General features: G+C 38.6%; 1 protein-coding gene across 2 annotated transcripts in view; it reads left to right on the forward strand.

The window, feature by feature from the left end:
• The window catches only part of LOC126190793 (E3 ubiquitin-protein ligase AMFR-like), a 314,778-nt gene that overhangs the window by 290,513 nt on the left and 2,838 nt on the right, over positions 1–21,427 (forward strand). The window contains exons 6-9 of one of the 2 annotated variants that reach the window (XM_049931341.1): positions 1,993–2,165; positions 10,843–10,964; positions 20,349–20,563; positions 20,691–21,299. In XM_049931341.1, coding sequence (XP_049787298.1) covers positions 1,993–2,165; positions 10,843–10,964; positions 20,349–20,563; positions 20,691–20,706 — 526 coding nt within the window. In that variant the 3' untranslated portion in view covers positions 20,707–21,299. Of the gene's footprint in view, positions 1–1,992; positions 2,166–10,842; positions 10,965–20,348; positions 20,564–20,690; positions 21,300–21,427 lie in introns of those variants that run through there. The other variant, XM_049931339.1, reaches the window with a different exon arrangement.

The raw sequence follows: 21,427 nt of genomic DNA on the forward strand, positions 1-21,427 counted from the left end.
TTGAAACTCAAGGTTTGGTCTGAATGAATCTATTTAGTTAATGAATAAAATTATTCTAGTGAACTCCTCATTTCTGGAGGTATTCCCAAGAAAACTTAAAGAAAAGTTTGAAAACATTTTAAACAATAACGCAGGCTTTGAACCCATGTGCCAAATTGATAGTTTTATTAATGGGATGGGTGAACTTTTACCAGAAAAAATAAGTTCCGCCAACATAGCACACAAGTGCGAATACTGCCCAATTACCTCAGTTGATGTAGAACAGCCCTTTTCTACTTATAAAAATGTTTTGAGTGATCAATGACACATTCTTACTACCAAAAATTTTAACAGTTCTAGGTCGTTTATGTTTACAGTTGTAGAAAAATGTAAAATAAATTGTACATGATGCATTCGTTCAATAGCATTAATTGAAAAGTTAATGTTCAAAGAAATTCATGATTGTGTATTGCTTTTCAAATAAAATATTATGGAGTTTTTGAGCATGCCCCTCTGCTTGCGATATATCTGAAAGTTGGTCCTGTACATATCATTTGTTTCTCTGCGACTCACTCGCATTGCATGTGCTTATTGCATTGTTACCGACAACTATGGCAAAGAAGGAACAATTCCTGAAACATGGTATGCGTCCCCATTTTGCAAATTTTTAGAAGATAATTCCAGAAAGGCTCCCTTCCTAACCTCTACCAGAAAGTATTCAAAAAAGATACCCGTGTTCTAAATGTACAGATTTTTCGTGGCTGTACTGACTTTTTTGTGTGGCTCTTCCTAGTAATTGACATGAAAAGGTTTGTCTTTGAGATATAATGCAAGAAGTAACTACCATGTTTTTTTATTATTTGATCTCGTATATTTTGAGACTTTTCATGCATTTTTAAGCATTTTTCATGCATATTTTAAGGTTTTCATGATGTATATAATCCGGTCTCTTATCATAACATTTCTTTAGTATGGTTATTAGTTTTCTTCAGAACTTTGTCTCTGAATTCCTTCTCTTTTGTCTGTTCACAATGTTTCTCTAAAAACATAGCTGTTGGTGAAAATATATATCTCCCAATTGATTATGAAAACATCCCACATCAACCATTTACATGTATGAGAATAATGTAAGCATTAGAGCACTGTGCGCTAGGTGTTAAGTGAATGAAGTAGAGCAGTTGTGAAGATGCTGGTCTCAGATTTGAGAGGTTGAAGATTCATGATCTGCCTAGCCATCCTGGTTTAGAGCTTCCATAGTTTCCCCAAATCATTTTAACCTATAGAGTTATTAGACCATAAGGCTATTGTGTCCATCATGCAGGCGAGATTTTGTCTTACTCAATTTTTAACTTTTGTGGAGTGAATACTCAATTTTTAACTTTTGTGGAGTGAATGATAGACTTTGAGTACATTGCATTGATTCCCAAAAGTAGCTGTCTTTGTTTATGAAAATGAATTGGAAAAATGTCCCGGGGAGACATAGCAGGAAACTTTGTTGCTTGCAGTGTGCACAATTTGAGAGGGAATATTTTCAGAATATTGGTGAAGTTTACATAACCTTTGCAAAAACTTCCATATGACTCTCATAAACAAACTTCATTGCAGGCACACACAAAACCTCATTTGTGGACTTTTGTGGGTTTAAATGGGGGTTATGAAGCAAACATTAGTTGTAACATTAGCATTACCGCAAATTGACTAAAATCATTACAAAATATAAACTTATTTGTGTAGACAAATAATACACCAGTTAATGTATTGCATATTAACTTAGTTTACTAAAATAACAAATGACTGAGAAAATGAATATTAAGTATTCACTCCTCTAGAAGATTTGGAGCATCTCTTTGGTATCTGACCTAACTTGTTTTGTGAACTATCTATTTCTTCTGATGTGGTGGTAAGCTGTTTTCTTTATGAAGCAGAATTTTTTATTTAAACTGCATATTCTTCTTCATAAAAAAGAAGAAACCTGGAATGACGTGATTTTTAAATGGTGTTCTCTTTTTCCAGTTCTTGTTTGCAGTCGTGGCTGGAGCAAGATACTTCATGTCCAACATGCAGACTGGCTTTGAGCATACAGGGTCCATCTGATGGCGGTAGTCGCAACCAGATGGAACTTGTTCCTCCTGATAACACTCCTGCCACAAGGAGACAGCCAAACAACCACTTCTTCCACTTTGATGGTAAGAAAATATAATTTATAATGTATTCTCGGACCTTAAGGTTATTTTGGTATATCTAAATATCATCCAGATAGTGCGCCAATGTCACATGTAATAAAAGATTTGCTCAGAAAGTAATGTCACCATCTCTGTTCTGACACTCCTGCTAGTCAGAGCATGGTCTGCTCACTTGGCATAGCGTCCCAATGTGACCAAAACCAGTTTCCTGATAGCTCCTGCAGAGTCAAGACATATCCCTATGTGAACCTCTGTTTGGTGGTCTGGTTCCAGTTGTGATGCAGTGTTCACTTGAACAATGGCATACAGTCAAATTCTGTGTGAAACTTGGAAAGTCTGCTGCTGAAATATTTCTCATGATTGAGTAGGAAATTGGGAATGAATGTCTGCAAAGTCAATTGTTTCAGTGGCACAAGGCATTTTTGAAGGATAGGGTGGTGATGACAATGAAGTGTCTGGATGCTCTTCAGTGTTGAAAAGTAAAGACTGTGTCACTTGTGTGTGTGAACTTTTAATCTCTGAATGTAGAATGAGTGTTTGCCTGCTAGCTCTGACTTTAAAGGATGCTACCTTTTGGACTATTTTGTAATCGGTGATGAGTTATGACATCATGGAAAGGACAGCTTTTCAAGATGATTAACAACTTGAATGTTGCTCTTTATGTGTGTCCTAATGGATATTCCAATCTAGGCCTTTCAGGATACCTAGATTGCTTGGAAATCCTGCCTGCAACTGATGTGGAAGGTCCCTATTTTGATGCATTTTACCTTTCTGATCAATAAAATAGTTTTTATGGAATTACATTACTTTTCAGATGAACCTTGCAAATGTGCGATTAATATTCATATGAATGATAAGACTCAAATAATAAATACTGTAGATTATTACACTAGTATCGTGAAGGTTTTCATTCATGGTGTATAAAATACTCTATGATGAACCAGTGGAACAGTTAGTCAGTGCAATTAACTCTCCCTCTCTCTCTCTCTCTCTCTCTCTCTCTCTCTCTCTCTCTCACACACACACACACACACACACACACACACACACACACACACACACAAAATTTTGGTGTATTACATTACTGTATAGAAATTCCTGTAAGGACATACAGCATTTTTGCATTTTACATGGCATAGTGTCTTCTAGTGTGTTCTTAATTCTATACAGTGGGTACTTTTTCGCTTTCATTTGTCTTAAATTTTCACATGTATGTAATGTACAGTTTCATCATATAACTTTCATATGTGTTAATCCTTGTTGTATGTGGGAAATATTTTCTTATTACTTTCAGTTTTGGATCTTGAACCATAATTCATAATTGTACTGAGGGTATTTGCTGGTACTTTCTGATTTCTCAGTAATTAATATCAGTTGTCATTATGTTATGCTCTGCACTTTTTAAAATTCATTCTTCCAGATATTACTTGCATCATCTCCCCCCCCCCCCTCCTCCTCACCCCTCAGAGAAAAAAAAGGAAATAAAAAAAACCCTCACAGATTATCCAAAATAGGAGCAACCTTCCATGTGCTCATGTTTATTGAGTTGAATAGTAAACATATTGTGAGCACTGAACTTTAGGTTATTTGTGGAATAGTTATTGTGAGGCCCGTGATTGGGTTTTGGTCAGGTACGTCCCTAGAAGTTTGGGGGGGGGGGGGGGTCTTTAATTTGCTGTTCCTGATTTTCTATTAACAATTTGGAGTTCAGTTGGACTTAATTGTTCTAACATTGAGTGGAATTGGTTTTGTGTTTTTTCTTCCAATTAACACTACGGTATTATCTGTAAATGAAATTGGAGGTGAATTTATATTAACAGGCAAATTGTTTAAGTAAAAGAAAATAATTTGACATTTTCAGGCTCCTTGTGGTATATTTTTATGTGCAATGGTTAACCAACAAATTTGTAAATAACAGAGCTGTAAAGACCTGACAGATTAGAGCAATAGATTGGTAAAAGTGAATTGGAGAGAAATGAATGACATGAGGTTAACACAGGTACTGGTTAAAGTGTAGTGGTTGTTAAACAATAAATGGAAGACTAAAGAGTGAAATAACCATTAGGTTTAGGTTTGGCCTAAGTGCTGCCAGTGTATTTTCAGATCATGGAATTAATCACAGTAGCTTGCCGTAGTTTGTTGAGTGAGACTTTGTCATCTTTGGTAGTGAACCGTGCATGAGATGGGATAATAAGCCTCTTGTATATGTGGAAATTTGCTAGTATAAAGCTTCACCCTTCCTTCTTCTCAGTTCCCTCATTATCCTCAAGATGGCTATGGTGGTGATGATCTGTGTGCCAAACATTTACATTTCATAGAAAAATTCTGCCCCTTACAAAATAGTTACCAATATTATTCTATATGAATGGCCTTCAGCAATCTGCAAGTCCCCAATGGCATTATTCCTGTTTTATAATTTCGACGCAGCAGGTATACATGTCATGTTGAATATTATGCATGGAACTTTTAATCCACTGGAAAATTTCAGATTTAATGGAAAGTGTAACTCTAGTGTCGCCAAAGCCCTAAATGTAGGGAAGAAAATAAAAATGACAAAGTTTCATGTTGAAACATACACAACCTTAGTGGCTTTTAAATCGTATATATGAGCTTGTTCCTATTTTGAGGTGTTTATGATCTTATGATCAGCTCCAGTTGATTCCTGTTGATGCTATTGACAGATTGGATTTTTAATCATGATATATATAACTTAGCAGGACATGGAAGGGCATGTTGTCTGGACTGAAATGGAAACTTGTTAGTGACACTGTTGTCACTTGCGTAAAGTCTGCACCCTTCTTAGGCCAGACTGCAAGTTAAGACTATCAGTATTAAAAGGAGTTAATAAAAATTAAAGTTTTTAGTCTGGAATTTGGGAGGTAAAGGAGGAGGTTAAACTAAATTTACTGCTCCAATAAGGAGGTAGAAAAAGAAAATTAATTAACTTTGGAGTTGGGTAGATGAAGGGCAATCTTGATATGTCCATAGCATATTTTAACCACTGTAGTTCAAATGCTGGATGTGGAAGGCTATAGCTCACACTATAATTTTTGTATATCAGACAGAAGATAATGTAGGAAGTAAAACTTACATTAGGAAGGGAAAAAAGTATGTAAGGAAATCATATTCATTGATTTTTCAGTAAGCAGTATTTTGAAGCTTTCTCAACACAAGCGGGTATTCATGGAAAGTTAAGTTACAGTACACAAGGCTATATAGTTTTGAGGTACTTATGAAACATGTTAACACCTTTTATTGAACCTATAAATAGAATGAGGTAATACTAAGCAGAAATTTAAAACAAATTTTTATATGGCAAGCTATTCTATAGGAACTGTTCTAAAACACTCCCTCACCATTTCGTATAGTCAAACCTCCATTTGTGAAATTTACAACCAAGCTTATGGGAGTAGCAGCACTGCTGCTGACAACATTTTTACACATATATTTGTAGTTCATGCTTGATAGTTAAAAATTAATACTGTGGTATTTAAACAATGGAAAGTCTAGGATGGAATAACAATAATATTATGAAAGTGTATCCCCCCTCCTGTCTCTGGCTGGACTGCGGGCTGATGCTGCACGTGATGAGAGAAGCAATCTGATGTGGGTGGTGGGGTAATGAGGCAGCATGGGGCAGGTGAGGGGCTGGGATAGCAGCCTGTGGGTGGAAGAAAGTGTAGTGCTGCTTGTGGGAGCATGCAAGGATGTGGTGGTGTCAGTGTACGGGTGCTAGGTGCAGTCGGAAGGTTTATTTGGGGGGGGGGGGGGAGTGCAGGAGGAGAGAAGAAAAAAAGGACTAGTGGCTGCATTGGCTGAATAGAAAACTATGTTGAAGTGACATACATTGTGTTGAGCAGCATGTTCAGCAACTGGGTGATCCAGCTTTCTCTTGGCCACAGTTGGTCAGTGGCTATTCATGCGGACAGACAGCCTGTTTGTTGGCATGCTCACATAGAAAGCAGCACCATGGTTGCAGCTAAGTTTGTTGTTCACATGACTGCTTTCACAGGTAGCCTTGCCTTTGATGATGTAGGAGTGCCTGTAGCTTGACTGGATTAGGTGGTGGTGTGAGGATGAATGGGATAGGTCTACAATCTAGGTCTGTTTCAGGCATATGAGCCGTGAGGCAAGGGGTTGGAAGCTAGGTTGGAATTGTGAAGGGCAGGGATATTGTGTAGGTCTAGTGGGTGGCAAAACACTGCAGTGGGAGGGTTGGGAAGGATAGTGAGTACGAAATTCCTCATTTCAGGGCACAACAAGAAGTAGCAGAAACACTGGCAGAGTATGTGATTTAGTTTCTTTAATGCCGGGTGATACGGAGTCACAGGGAGAGTGCTCCTTTGTGCCTGGACAGTGTGTGAGTGAGATGTGGTAGGTGACAGGAGAGACAAGACAAGGAAAGGAAGATCTGCTTCTGTAAAAGGTTGGGAGGGTAATTTCGGTCTGTGAAGGTGTTGGATAATTCCTTGGTATATTTGTAGAGGGACTGCCCATCATTTCAGATTTGATGACCTGGGGTGGCTAGACTGTATGGAAGGGACTTCTTGGTATGGAACTGTTGTCGAAGTGGAGGTATTGCTGGTGGTTGGTAGGTTTGATATGGATGGAGGTACTTATGTGGCCTCCTTGAGATGGTGGTCAACGTCAAGGACAGTGACTTGTTGGGTTTAGCAGGACCAGGTGAAGCGAATGGGAGAAGTGGTGTTGAGGTTCTGGAGGGATTTGGATAGGGTGTCCTCACCCTTGGTCCAGATAGTGAAGATGTCATCAGTGAAATGGAACCAGGTGAGGGCTTTGGGAGTCCGGGTGGTTACGGAGGATTCCTCCTAGATTACCCATGATTAGGTTGGCATAGGATGCTGCCATGCAGATACCCATTCCTGTACCATGGATTTGGTTGTAGGTGATGCCTTCAGAGGAGAACTAATGTTTGGCGAGGATATAGTTGGTCATAGTGACCAGGAAGGTGGTTTGGAGTCAGCTGGTCATTGGGAAAGGCAGTGTTCAATAGCGGTAAGTCCATAGGCATTGGCATTGTTAGTATTGGAGCTGACATCAGCAGTGACAAGCAGGGTGTCGTGTTGTACAGGAACAGGAACTGTGGAGAATTGGTGGAAAAAATTGTCGTGTGTTTTACTTAGGAGGGTAGGTTATGAGTTATAGGCTGAAGTTGTTGGTCCACGAGAACAGAGACTATCTCAGTGGGGCACAGAAACTGGGCCATCTCTGGCTGCAACGCCTCCTTCCACACTGACCTCTGTCTGTTCAAATTCCATCAGTCCGTAGCGCTTATGATCCTAGTCATGCAAAACCTTGTAAATGAGGCTCAGACTTCGCTGCAATACCTCCTCACTGTCTGTGAAATTCTCCTGCTCTGCAATCCCAAATTTCTGCATCCCATCTCTCACATTGAAACGCTTGTCCTTTTGGAACTAGAGCAGCTTAATGTACACCACCACCTCAAAAAATTCTCCAACCTGTTCAATCCTAATCCCACTGTGGACTACCACTGCCCATCACCTATAGATCCTCCGAAGCTCCCGTGGCCCCCTCACAGTCAACAAACCCTGCCAGCACTACATCTTTCCCCATCACTACCATACTATCCATTCCCCTATTTGACATAAATATCAACAAGAAGAGGGAAAATCACAAGGTTAACAAACCTTATTGAAGAATTGAAGTATTTGTGAAACACACATTGGAAAGATGTAAACAGTACATTTGATGTAGATGGAAAAATTTAATGTACACTGTATCATCGTCATAGACAAATTTGAAAACTACTGTACTAACAAATTAAACTATCTCAGTAGATTAAAATAACCTGGGTTGCAAATGACTCAAAAAAATTACTAAAAAAATATAATACAAAACTTAGATTATTATACTGAAATAAATAAAGTTTCAACATTTTGAAAGATAATCATTCCAGAACATTCATTGACATCTCAGTGACTACAATGGAATTGGTAGTAAAATAATAAAGTGCCACTCACTTGAGCTTTGTAACGTATGTAATGAATTGCTTCACAGTGGTATCAAACCATTAAAAAGAAGATAAAACAATAATAAAGGACTATATATCTATTTAATCTTCACAAAAGGATTTTCAAACAATTGTGGTGGTCGTAAACAATGGATTTTTAAATACTTTTTGCAGAAAATAGGCAATTGCCACATTAAAAAGTGGAAGTCTGTATTAGAATCAATAAATCAGGATTTTCAGTGTTGTGAATACTGAGTGGCCATTTGTGAATTGTGATATCCTCATAGAAAACTTAAAAAATGTTACGGAATAGTTAACAGAGTTGGTAAAGATTTTTTATCTTATATGCATGATAAAAAACAATGTTGTAATTTCCATGTTTGACACATGACAGTAGGTACTCCAAACCTGAAGCACTTCTGTATGTGTGTGTCAGTGTCTTAGGACCTTTGTTGTAAAATAAACTCTCTTTTCCAGTTATCAAAAATACATATTTTGCTTTCTCTAGATGGTAAATGTATTGGAATAAAAAGTAGTCCTAGTGTTCATCCTGAGAATACATTTAATTTAATATTGGAAAATATGAACAGATGGCTCAAACAAATGAATTGTTCTTAAATTTTAATTGGTCTTAGTATATATTCTTAATTCTTCTAGTAAATTGCCAAAACCAGTTACTATATTAAAGCTATGAACTTCATGATGTAGGATAGTGTTTGGGTTTTGGGATTACAAATGGATTTCAATAAATTGGAAACACCACACTAAAAACTTCCTGAAATACATTGGTGCAGCTACTTTTATAGTGTGCATTATTACATCATTATGTGACTTAAAACTGAAGACATTGGGTTATTCCTAATATTTCCATTCAGTGATGAGTTCCAGGAACAAATTTTTGAGACAGTGTATCTTAAGGAGATACTATTTTCAGAATACTGAAGCCTGCTATAAGAACTGGTCTTTTTTGATGTGCTCATAAGGAGGGTGGTAGGGTGATGGGCGGTTGCAAATGGCAGCGAATCAACTTGCCAGCTAGGTGATTGTGTTTTCTACCTGTCAATCTGCAGTGTAACCATAGAAGCACATACATGCTATTTAGCACTGATTTTCGTGTTTAGTATAGGTATATCAAGGCTATTTATCGTTTCTTTTTTTCATTGTGGGGTGACAGTGTTCACAAAGGTATCACAGTAACAAGTGATAGTGTTAATTTTCCTTGCACACAAATGTTTCTCTGTCTCTCCCAAAGTCACCAGTTGACAGAAAGATGATAACTGGATCTTATGGCACAGTGGCAACACCACAAAACATCTGTCCGTGTGTAGAAGTGATCATACACTTGCCATATAACTTGTGTATCGTTGTAGCTATAGACATTCTGCAAAGACCTCTTTGAAAAACTGATTATTTTGAGGACTGTTTCACAATAAATATTCTCATTATTTTTGTGATTGCCAAGAATTTATATTGTTAGGAAAAAGAGTACATGGATATACAAATTTTTGGCATCATATTAAATACCTTTTTATTTATATATGGTTGTTAAAATACTGAATGAGGAATTTTGTGTTAACCAATTCCACTCTTTTTTTTAAAGAGTGTGTTTTCAGGAATTTTTAAAACTTTTAATTTACATTAACATTGTAATATTAAATAAAATGTTTCTATTTGGATTCCTTTCACACATCAGGCTGTTGTCCATGGAATCTTTGGTATACAGTAATGTAATGTGAAGACGAAAAAGTTCTGTTGCAGTGCCCCTCCCCCTTTATTTACTTACTTATTTATTTATTTATCCCCCACCCCCCCTTTCAAAATGAGGTTATAGGAGTCGCATCTGGATCTTCAGAGAAGCAGTGTTTGGGTATAATGGCAGTGCTATTCTAGATAATGGTTACCACAATTTTATCATTGCTGGCAAGAGTGTGCCAAATGCTTAAGGTGATATTTCAGGCTCTTGTGACTGTAGCACAAACAAGACATGAAACTCTTGCCTCTTTGGTTTAATACTTCAGCTTTTAAGGGTTAGCTAATTATAGCTTTCACAAGAGCGCAGTGCATTATTAATGTTGGATGTTTGACTTAGTTAGCTACATCATTGTTTAAAACTACACATCTGTTGGTACATTGTCCAGCCAGTTCTGCATTGTCATGTGAATTAAACACAGGCAAAAAGTGCATGCTTCATGGTAAGTTGCCAACTGTGGCACATTTGTTTATGCTTATTGATGGGCTTAAAGCTCATACTTATTCAGCCGAAGACAAATCTAGTGTTAACGTAAAAACATTTTTTAACAAATTTCAAAATTGGAAAAAGTAGTTATAATTAATATGATTAATTCAGGAAAAGTAAATGAAGACATAGGAATGGTTTATAGAAATGAAATTCAATTAGAATCTGTGTTGAAAGACAAACAGAACATGGAAAAGAATATCTTTCTGTGGAAGCTTTGCTCAAGTTGTGTCAGTTGAATTAATACGACAATTGTTTAAATATTTACCATAGGCTCCAGATTGTAGAAGTTGTGTTACTAAATTTTAGATGAAGAGGCAAAGAAAACGAGAGAAATAGAAATGTCTCCTTAGAGTGTTGCATGTAAATTGTAGAATAAATTTGGTTTTCACTATTCAGGAAAAAGTTGTGGTATGAACAAATGACTGTAGTGGAAATAATTTACATTTCAGGTTCACGATATGTATCGTGGCTGCCTAGCTTTTCGGTTGAAGTGACGCATACCATATTGATGAGGCCTGATCAGAGGCCACTTCCTGCTCAGACATCACAGTTAGATTCTATGGCATTGCAGGTAAGAAAGAAGTGTCGTGGCTTCAACATTTTACCAGTCAGTTTTGTAGTTACGTGTAATGTTTTATAATTTTTTATTTGGATTTTACAGGAACTGAGTTGATAATAATATACCTTTTAGTTGGAAGTTTATTATGACCATTTTTGAATCAGTAGTGCATAATGAAGTTTACTTAAGTGTTCCAATTTACTTAACTCATTTCGCCTTATTCTGTGTTTACACATCTTGCAGCTGCTGGCAGGTGTGGGAATTGCCTGGTTGTGCTAATATTAAATTCACAGAGGAATTTCATTGGGCATAATGAAAAACTGCACTAATGACTAATATTTGTGCATTAACAATGTCCTACGTTTCCTGATACCTGACTTCTGCCAGACATGGCAGATACTGCACTTTTTGACACTCATTTTTTCCCACGTTGCAGAATTCTCAGAAGCACCAATAAAAGCTTATTTCATACAAGAACCCTCTGATACTCACTTAACTCTTCCAGAATCTATCATGACATTACACAGATTCCTTAAAAAAATCTCACATGAAACTGACATGTTATTCCAAAAAGCCTCTTGCACCTAGTAACCTGTGTTAGTCTACTTCCCCTCCGTATATGCCAGACATTTCTCCATTTTAGAAAATCACCTCTACAGTCCATTTGATTAAGATGTAATGTATTCAGCAGGTGATGAAAACAAAAAGTTTTGGCTCTGTCACCCCTTGTGATGTTCTCTGTAAATGCTGTCTCCTAGTAGTAAGTGTATCAATGTGGACTTGCATCAATGTGAAGAGTTATTCTTTTAGGTCACAAGGAAAATTTTGGGTGTGTTCTGTGTGCTCTTGGTCTTAGCAAGGCAGACTGGCCTCTTACATTTTGCCTTAAGTAACAATAATTTTTTCTTTGAAGACTTTTACTGACAACTTTCACACAAAACAGTCAGATTAACTCTTTGCCAAGTCACTCCAGGTGACCATTATATCAAATGACACATTTTCATTAGAACACGTGAGTCATTCTGCACAAAATTGGGAAGATAAGACTTGAGCAGATCAGATGATTCGTGAGGGTATTTGTGATCTGTCGTTGCAACTACAAAAATGTGTGATCTTTTCACAAGAACTGTTTGGCTTTGTTGAGGTAAAGCATATGAATATCATAAAAATCAGTAAAGACAGACACATTCTCCCTTTCCAAGAAAATTTTCACATAGAAAAAAACCTTAACACAAAATAAACAGTTGCTCAATGACCAGATAAATATTGGAAACCAGACTCTATATAGAATAATTGATGAAATTACACAAAAAAGAGCACCACCACCACCACTCAGTTTCATTTCACTTCTTGCTCCTCACCTTCTCAAACTCTCACTCCATCACATGGCTATATACTTATGTCCACTCATCATGGTTTCCTCATTGCAGCTCATATGACATCTTGACAGCAAGATTGTGTAATTATCCTGCAAACACCTCCACTATGTTTCCTGTGTGTCCATTTAGTTACGTGCTCCATAGGTCATTTGAGCAATTCTTTTATCGAAATGATGTGGAAAGAGTCAGTTTACAGGATTTGTATACTAGATTAGAGTCAACATTAATGGACACGTTACCATTTTATTCCTGCTCATACAACCACACTTGAAAAAAAGTGCCCACCCCCCTCCTCCTGGCTACCAGTTTTTAAGCAGAAATTTATCAGTGGAATAGGAGGAGTTATCTAGGAGAAATGATATTTAATTTCATTTAAAACTTGCATCACTACCTATCAAACATTTTACATTATTGAGCAAATGCAAAACTTTTTATTGCTGCATGTTGAACTTCACTCTGAGCCACTGACAGCTTTACCAATGGGTAATAAGTGTCATTTTTCTCCTCTAGTTTTGTAGGTATGTACATCACTGTTCTTCTCAAATTGTGATGGGTTATTTCTGACATATTTCTTTAGCAAGAATATGTATTGTGAAGGCACATTTAAAATGCCTTGCTCCTGGAAGAGGTGACTACATGACGTCCATATGTGGACATCAAAAAAGTTTTGCATCACCTCAGTTACGAGAGTTCTGGAACTTATACAGAAAATTGGAATAGAGATAAACATAAACATCATTTCTGCCCTTTTTATTGCTCATGAAAACCATGCATTACATGTTGTACCACCATACAGCGAGACTTTCAGACGAGGTGGTCCAGACTGCTGTACACACCGGTACCTCTAATGCCCAGTAGCACGTCCTCTTGCATTGATGCATGGCTGTATCCATCGTGGCTTACTATCCACAAGTTCATCAAGGCACTGTTGGTCCAGATTGTCCCACTCCTCAACAGTGATTTGGTGTAGATCCCTCAGAGTGGTTGGCGAGTCACGTTACGGTGCCATCCGTGACCACCACCAGCATACGTCGGCCCCACATAATGCCACCCCAAAACAGCAGGGAACCTCCACTTGATCCACTCACTGGACAGTGTGTGTAAGGCTTTCAGCCTGACTGGGTTGTGTCCAAACACGTCTCTGACGATTGTCTGGTTGAAGGCATATGCGATGCTCATCGGTGAAGAGAACGTGATGCCATTTCTGAGCGGTCCATTCGGCATGTTGTTGGGCCTATCCGTAATGCGCTGCATGGTGTTGTGGTTGCAAAGATGTACCTTGCCATGAACGTTGGGAGTGAATTTTTACATCATGTAGCCTACTGTGCACAATTTGAGTAATAACACGACATCCTGTGGCTGCACGAAAAGCATTATTCAACATGGTGGTGTTGCTGTCAGGGTTCTTCCGAGCCATAATCCGTAGGTAGCAGTCATCCACTGCAGTAGTAGCCCTTGGGCGGCCTGAGTGAGGCATCTCAGCAAGTCTGTCTGTCTGTCTGTCTGTCTGTCTGTACCTGCTCCATATCCGAACAACATTGCTTTGGTTCACTCTGAGACACCTGGACACTTCACTTGTTGGGAGCCATTCCTGGCACAAAGTAACAATGTGGATGCAGTTGAACTGCGGTATTGAGTGTCTAGGCATGGTTGAACTACAGACAACATGAGCCGTTTACCTCCTTCCTGGTGGAATGACTGGAACTGATCAGCTGTCGGACCCCCTCCACCTAAAAGGCACTGCTCATGCATGGTTGTTTTCATATTTGGGCGGGTTTAGTGACATCTAACAACAGTCAAAGGGACTGTGTTTGTGATAAAATATCCACAGTCAATATCTATCTTCGCAGTTCTGGGAATCGAGGTGATGCAAAACTTTTTTGATGTGTGTGTGTATATAACTTATTTCATTGTAGTTTTAATTGTAACTGCTAGTAAGAAGAAACAATGTGCATCATCAGGCAAGGCAAATCCTCCTGGTCCCTTCACACTGAACTTGGACACACATAATGTGATAATTTAGTGAAACTGTAATGGATATTATCTGTCACCTGCTGGAGTTAACACTTTATTTCCTTCTCCTGTGCCATCTGCATTGCCCTACAAGAAACATGCGTCACTGATGACCATTCCCCAATGCTTCGTGGTTATTGTGCTTTCTTTCTGAACTGTGCAGGACCTGAGAGGGCATCTGGAGGGGTCTGTTACATTGGTCCGCACAGATGTTGTCAGTGAGTGGGTTCCCCTTCGTGCCATGTTGTAAGCAATAGCAGTGCAGGGACAAATGACCTCATTGATCACTATTTACCTCTACGTTTATTTACCTCCAGGCAGGCCACATATTTACATTGAGTTGACAACCTTAATCCCTTTTCTCCTTCTTGGGGACTTCAGTGCAGTCACTACATTCAACTAGGGCACTGGAGAGCAGTGCCCTCTCTGGGACTGTTTTTACCTGTGGGAAAGTGGCCAGCAGCCCACCTATCCAAGGGTGCGTAACGCGACATTCTTCCATGCAAGAGGACAGTTGTGAATGGAACCTCAGTTGGGCAGCTGTCGTAAGCTCATGGTCCATCTACATTGTAAATTAAACAGCCAACATGTATGGCTATGAAGTTTTTCGTGGCAGAGTCTCAGTTCACTTTCTGCATCAAATGCAGATAAAATTCCAAGCTTTTGATATCCAACATCATCTTCGTCAGGGACTAAAACTGACCATTGTGAGCTGGCAAGGTTCTCTTTTATATACCCTCAGAAAGGCATCTGATTGGCTGAATTATGTCATGACAGCACTTACATAGGTGTGGCACTTGTTGTCAGTAGATTTTCCTTGCGCTCTCTATGTAGTGTCGTTTGCAGCACCAACCATTGCTTCGACTGGTGAACTGTGGGAAATATTTCTATGTTTTTCCCTTGTCAAGTGTTTTTACAACAAGTCTGATTTAAACAGCTTCTCTGATCATGGAATCCCAATAGTTTGAAGCATGAGCCAGTATTCTTGTTTGTTAAAACAAGATCTTGTGCTTATTTAACATATGGATATCCTGTCCACGGCATTAGATCACTGCTGTTGAGAAATCTGAGATGCGACTCCATTCAAACTTGCCAAGAGGATCAAAGCATAATGCAGCTTCCATTCTGCTATGCAACAACTAGAAAGATAAGTAGAGTCCTAAATGGGCAAGGAATCGGACAGGTTTTCCAGCCACCCAAAAATCTTAAAGAAATGTTGCGACCCATTAAAGATAATTTTGGCCCGAGAGTACTGTGAATTCATAGCATTCCTTGCAAGTGTGGCAAGAGTTACGTGGTGTGGGGCGGCGAGTGGTTAAGCAAATTGCTTGTGAAATAAAGTTTGTTATTTAAATGTGGGAAAAACACTGCACTTCCCGGCTTTTGGAATGTTGTATAATGCTGTCTTTCGCCGTTCTCAACACTGGCTCTCTCTTTGCTTTTTGGCACCCAGAAAGTGATTTAACGAAACGTGGAGCCTGTAATGAGAGTTCCTAGTGCCCACTTAACCTGAGAATATTATTATAGCTGCAGCTTATAGCTCTGAAGAAGTAGGAGATTGTTCGGGATTTCTAATCAAAAACAATTTTCCAAAATAGTTGAGTATATTCTGAAATTCACTGATAACATCACAATTATCCCAACAGCCTAACAAACAGAGCAGTTCAGAGTCTAATTCGCTGATGCAACTATAAATGTCCGAATTGAATGTCAAAAGAATGCTCGCCAAAATTTGATGAGAAAATCTCATCAAACGCCACGCTAAAATGATTGGTAGAATGTCTGTCCCGCGACGGCACGTGAAAATACAACAACACGCAAACTGAAGCTAGATAATGAAAATCATTCCAAAATAATCCTTCATTTGAAATGTTTTCACAGTTACGCGTATACATCGTAACTCAATACGGCACCCGAGGCAGTTTGTAGCAGCGCTACCGTAGCGAAGCGACTCCCGACACAGCTGATGTGCTATTCAGCGTCTGGAGAGAACTGGGGCCTTCCTTACTCGCGCAGTGCTCTTATATATATAGCCTCGGTGCGGACGGCTAAGAGAACGCCGGCTCTAACTTGGCTCTCACGACTGGCCGCTGGGCTAGTAACGCACCACTTCAAGTTACATAATAATTTATAGCTTCTTTTGCTGATGGCTTATGAAGCTGTTAATTTAATCGTGCATTTAGCACGCAGGTAAGTATTTATAATAAAATTATGACGTGGCTAAGTTAAATATCTTGGGCGAGAGAAATAATTAAGTTACGCTGCACGCAGCAGATGAGCTCTGAACTGGTCCTTTTGAGATCCGCTATCGCTATAATTTTATAGGTATTCAAAAGAAACTTTTCACATCTTCATAGTCATAGCGGACCTCCAACCCATTTAAATCTAAACACCCTAGTCTTATTCATTAGCCTACTTAATCTATCTTGCTTCCTTCAGTTTTGAGATGAAAACCAGAAAATCATGAATTTCCACTAAAGTCTTAACCTGTGAAATCCAAAGTACTGTTTTTATTAAATCATTATGAAAGATGAGTCCAAATATAAATTTTGAAGTCTCTAGCTCCTTTCTGTTGCGCCAATTATTTTTTTAGAAAAACGCCCAAATTACAAAATGGCTGAAGTTATCGCACTGATATTTAATACACATTAATTTAGTATTATTCCTTACATGCTGGAAAAGTTTCAGATCATTTGCTTGAATTTTAAGGTATTGCGCAACATTTATGACGTCAGAGCTAGTTACAGCAGACTGGCTGGCACACAATGGAAACTGATGTGAATTTACTACAGCGTGAGTAGGCTGCTTCCCTACAGTGGGCCCGTCTATAAGGACAGTTGTTGAAAATTTTGTTAAGCATCAGTGTCACTTTAAATACAGACATTTGAATAAATCAGTGGTAGTAGAGCACAGCCTGTTAAATAAGCACAAGATCTTGTTTGAATAAATGAGAATATGACGTACGCTTCAAATTATTGGGACTCTGTGATTAGAGAAGCTGTTGAAATCAGACTTGGTGAAGACAACTTCAATAGAGACATTGGCTATGCACTTAGCAATGCCCGGAACCATGCACTTGACAAGGAAAAAACACAGAGGAGTACTCCCAGCAGTTCACTGGCTGATGCAGTGGATGGGGCACAGCAAACAGCGCTAGATACAGAGCACAAGCAAAATCCATGACACAATTCAGCCAATTGGATGCCGTTCTGGTGTTATAAAAAAGAGAACCTGACAGTCAGGTATAGTCCCTGATGAAGAAGATGGTGGATATCATTGAAAGCTTAGAATTTTATCCTAATTTGACACAGCAAGTGAATCAAGAAACTTTTGTGGAAGCCAACAAGTATATTTTCGTTTGTGGATAATGAGTAATTGACTAACACCTGTTACATGAATTCCAATCTGAATGTACCTGAACCTCAGCAAAGTCTTACTGAATTTTTGGGCTTGTCGTAATATTTATGGTTTACATTTTCATCTATGGACACAAACATTTTTGTTGTCCAGTCCAGAGGATCGATAGTGTGTCCACAGATGGAAATAAATGTAAACTGTGTAAGTTACTGTAGGAACAAGAATTCAGGAGTGTATAATGCTTCAGATTATAATGAATGCTGATAGGTGTTTTTGAATCACTTATAATACTCAATTAAGTTAACATTCATAAATTAAAATGTACATATTCACCATTTAGCATATGAGGCATGCAGCCGCAAGCTATGACAAATGTGTCCATTCACCACTGTTTTTCCTTTCTCTCACAAAGGAGACTGTCTTGTTATACGCCCTTGGGTGGGCAGCCTGCTAGCTATTGTCCCTAGGGCACAAAAAGCTCCAGATAAGGCAGCACTGTCCAGTGCCTTGGTTGAATGTAGTGTCCAAACACCCTGTGGTGGGAGTATCACTTCGTCCAGTAGGGGCCTTCTAATTGACAAATTTCTCACTGACCATGATCTCTCTTTCCTCAATGATGGTACTCCTACCCATGCAGTGCCACCCATGGCTCCACTGCTTTGGTCATTACATGATGGTCTTTGTGACAGTGATCACTTTCCAGATCAACCTTATAATTTTTAAGTGATTTTGAAATAAGGCTTGCTATTTATTAAACACATTAGGAGGAATGCTTATAGTGCAATGTCTCCTCCCCCAGTAACGTAGGCCTCTTCATCACAGGTGTGGGTTGAGCTCCCAATCTTCCAGGCCATCAAAGATCCACAACTGTATTGGGTTTTTTCCTTCAGGATTGTTTCTGTACTGTTGCATTGGCTCTTGCTGCACACCTTGCAATCCACTTCGCAATGATGTTCGTGTCCTCTTCTTATGCTGATGGCTTTTGGGTGCTTAAGGGGGCTAGGACATCAAACAGGCTGACTTGGAGCAGGAGAGGCACCACAGGACATTCTAATTTCCACTGTCTATACTTTTACAAATAAATTGATAAAACTTTGTCAGCATGACCAGGAAGGGTTCAGGATTCACACTTACAGCAGTGGAAGTTCGTGTGAAATTTCATCCTTTTTTTTTCTTTTTTTTCCACTTACTATTGGTTGCATTTGTTACTATAGGTACACTTTTCTTCGTAAGTAAGAGAGATTCTTTGATGAATTTTGCGCAGCATACAAACCATACTTACAGGTGTATGAAACTCTAGAATTTATTTATGAAAAAATGAATGAGCTGTTACATTTTAAACTTCATGTTTAGAAAAAATTCAAATATCATAGTTAATTATCTCAATTTTACCACAGTTTTTAATAATTTGGAAAATCAAGTTGATTTTAGGCAATTTACCTCCTCCTCCTCCTCCTCCTCTTCTTCTTCTTCTTCTTCTTCTTTTTTTCCCCCCTATCATACCCTGTTTTCTGTTTTAGGAATAGCACTCTGTTGATTAGTGGATGCTACCTTTCTCTTTAATGCTTTGTCTGTGATGGATTGGGGTTGGAATGGCTGTGGGAGGGCCTGCTCCCTTTGCATGCAGAGCTCTGAGGGACACCTGTGTGCAGCTGGAGCTATTTCCCCAGGATGACCATTAGATTTTTAGCCTTTTCTCTTTTACTTTTCGGGCTCTCTTGGCTAGAAGATAGTCCTTACTTCATATTGGTAGTAGTCCTTACTTCATATTGGTAGGGGACAGATACAGGTGGGGTTCGCTCACCACGGCTGAGACCTGGAAGACTGCTTGTCTGTTTTAAGATACATACCAAACCAATCCATATACTCTTACTTGTCTGTAATTTTTTTTCCAGCATCAGTGCCTATCTTTTACAAATATGTACTTTCCACATCTGAACGCATTCCTTGTGGATGTCAACACCTCTGGATGAATGGACCCTTGACTGAGGAACTGATGACCTCGCTGTTTAGTCCCTTACCCACAATCAATCAATCAATCAATCAACCAGCCAGCCAACTAAATAATAGTAAAAAAGCCATTGTAGTGATTCTTAGAGTTGCATATTTGTTTTGCATTTGTCCCTTTCTCTGTGCATTGTTAAGAAAAGCCTGACACAAGACTTGAAACTTGGTAATGAAATCACAGCAGTATGTAAAATTTTGTTATAACTACCCGTTTATTGTTTTAATGTTACTGTTTTTTTTTATCTTTATGGTGTACCTCTTGGCTGCAGGATTTGTAAAAGAGTGTACATCACTTATTCATTCGTAGATGATTCTTGAAACAACTGGAGGACATTTGGTGTCTCTTTGTTATTCACATTCCTGATTCATGTAATCAAAACTGAATGCATATGTTTTAGACTGTCAAAAACAGAGAATTTAAAGATACATTGCATTAAAGTGTAATATTTTGAATCCTCCATGCAGATTACACAATGAGCAATTAGCTAAAAGAAATGTTGCCTTAAGGTTCTTCTGTTATGATCAAGAAAAACAGTGGAGTGGGCTGAGGAAAAAATGTTTGTTACTCAGCTTTTGCAAGCTGAAGATTGAATGGCACATGACTTTCACAAGATATGTGTGTTTTTTTTATTTTTTACAGGTACAACAGCTATTTCCAAACATGCCACTCCCAACAATTGTGGAGGACCTGCAGGTTACTCGGTCTGTTGAACTGACAGTTGAAAATATCCTTGATGGGAGGCTTGTGGCACCATTGCAGCCGGCAGCATCACAAACACCTGCTATTGAGCCTTCCCCACCAGTCTCTGCTCCACTGCATCATACGTTTAGGGAGGACGATGATCATCCTCATAGGTAGGTATATCTATAAATCAGTCAATAAGCATATCTTTAGCACAAGGGAATAAAGTGTTAGAGAATGCCTTAGTTGTTAGTGTTTTGTCACAAGCATGATATCTGTTGCACTTACTTTCGCTTCTAGGTGGCTGTGTGGGTAAGTGGCAGAGTACAGGTCCAGAGGATCTGCTAGTTGGAGTTAGATGAGATTGATTTACACGAACTTCTTTAACAGAATACTAAGGGAACAGTAAAGCAAGTGGAAATGTGCAAGAATGTGTAGAAAGGAAGTATTCAGCCCTCTTGTATGAAAATCTAGAAGTATGTTAGTGATTTGAAGCAAGATATTAAAATGCTTTTGAATATATCCATTATTGTTAAGTCTATTCTAGCTCCATTCAAACAGCCCCTCCTGTTGATTGACAAATAAAAACATAATACCACTTAAGGATTTCGGTTATTAGGGACTTACGAATACTGAAGGTTGCGTGCATTCTACATGCTGCTCTCCAGCATGGGTTAATACTCCACACCAAAGCTTTTTGGGAGTGAGAAACAGTCTAATAATGCTATTTTCCACCAGTCCTTGCAATACATTTACAGCTATTCTTAAACTGTTATATTGCCTTGTGTAGAATTCAAAATTCACAAATGCAAAAGTTGTGATGAAAGCAAGAACTGAGACATTAGCTGATAACAGAATCTTTCCAAAAGAAGTAAACATCAATGTTGGTACACCACTGATAAATTGTGATGGAGACTTCCATATTCAGCGGCGGTGGTGGTGGTGGTGGTGGTGGTGGTGGTGGTGGTTATTATTCACTAGCAGTATTCACTTTTTGAAATAGCTGGGTTGTAATACAGGTATTGGGAACATTACAG

Source organism: Schistocerca cancellata, chromosome 6 (genome assembly GCF_023864275.1).
Source record: "Schistocerca cancellata isolate TAMUIC-IGC-003103 chromosome 6, iqSchCanc2.1, whole genome shotgun sequence".
Classification (NCBI taxonomy): Eukaryota; Metazoa; Arthropoda; class Insecta; order Orthoptera; family Acrididae; genus Schistocerca; species Schistocerca cancellata.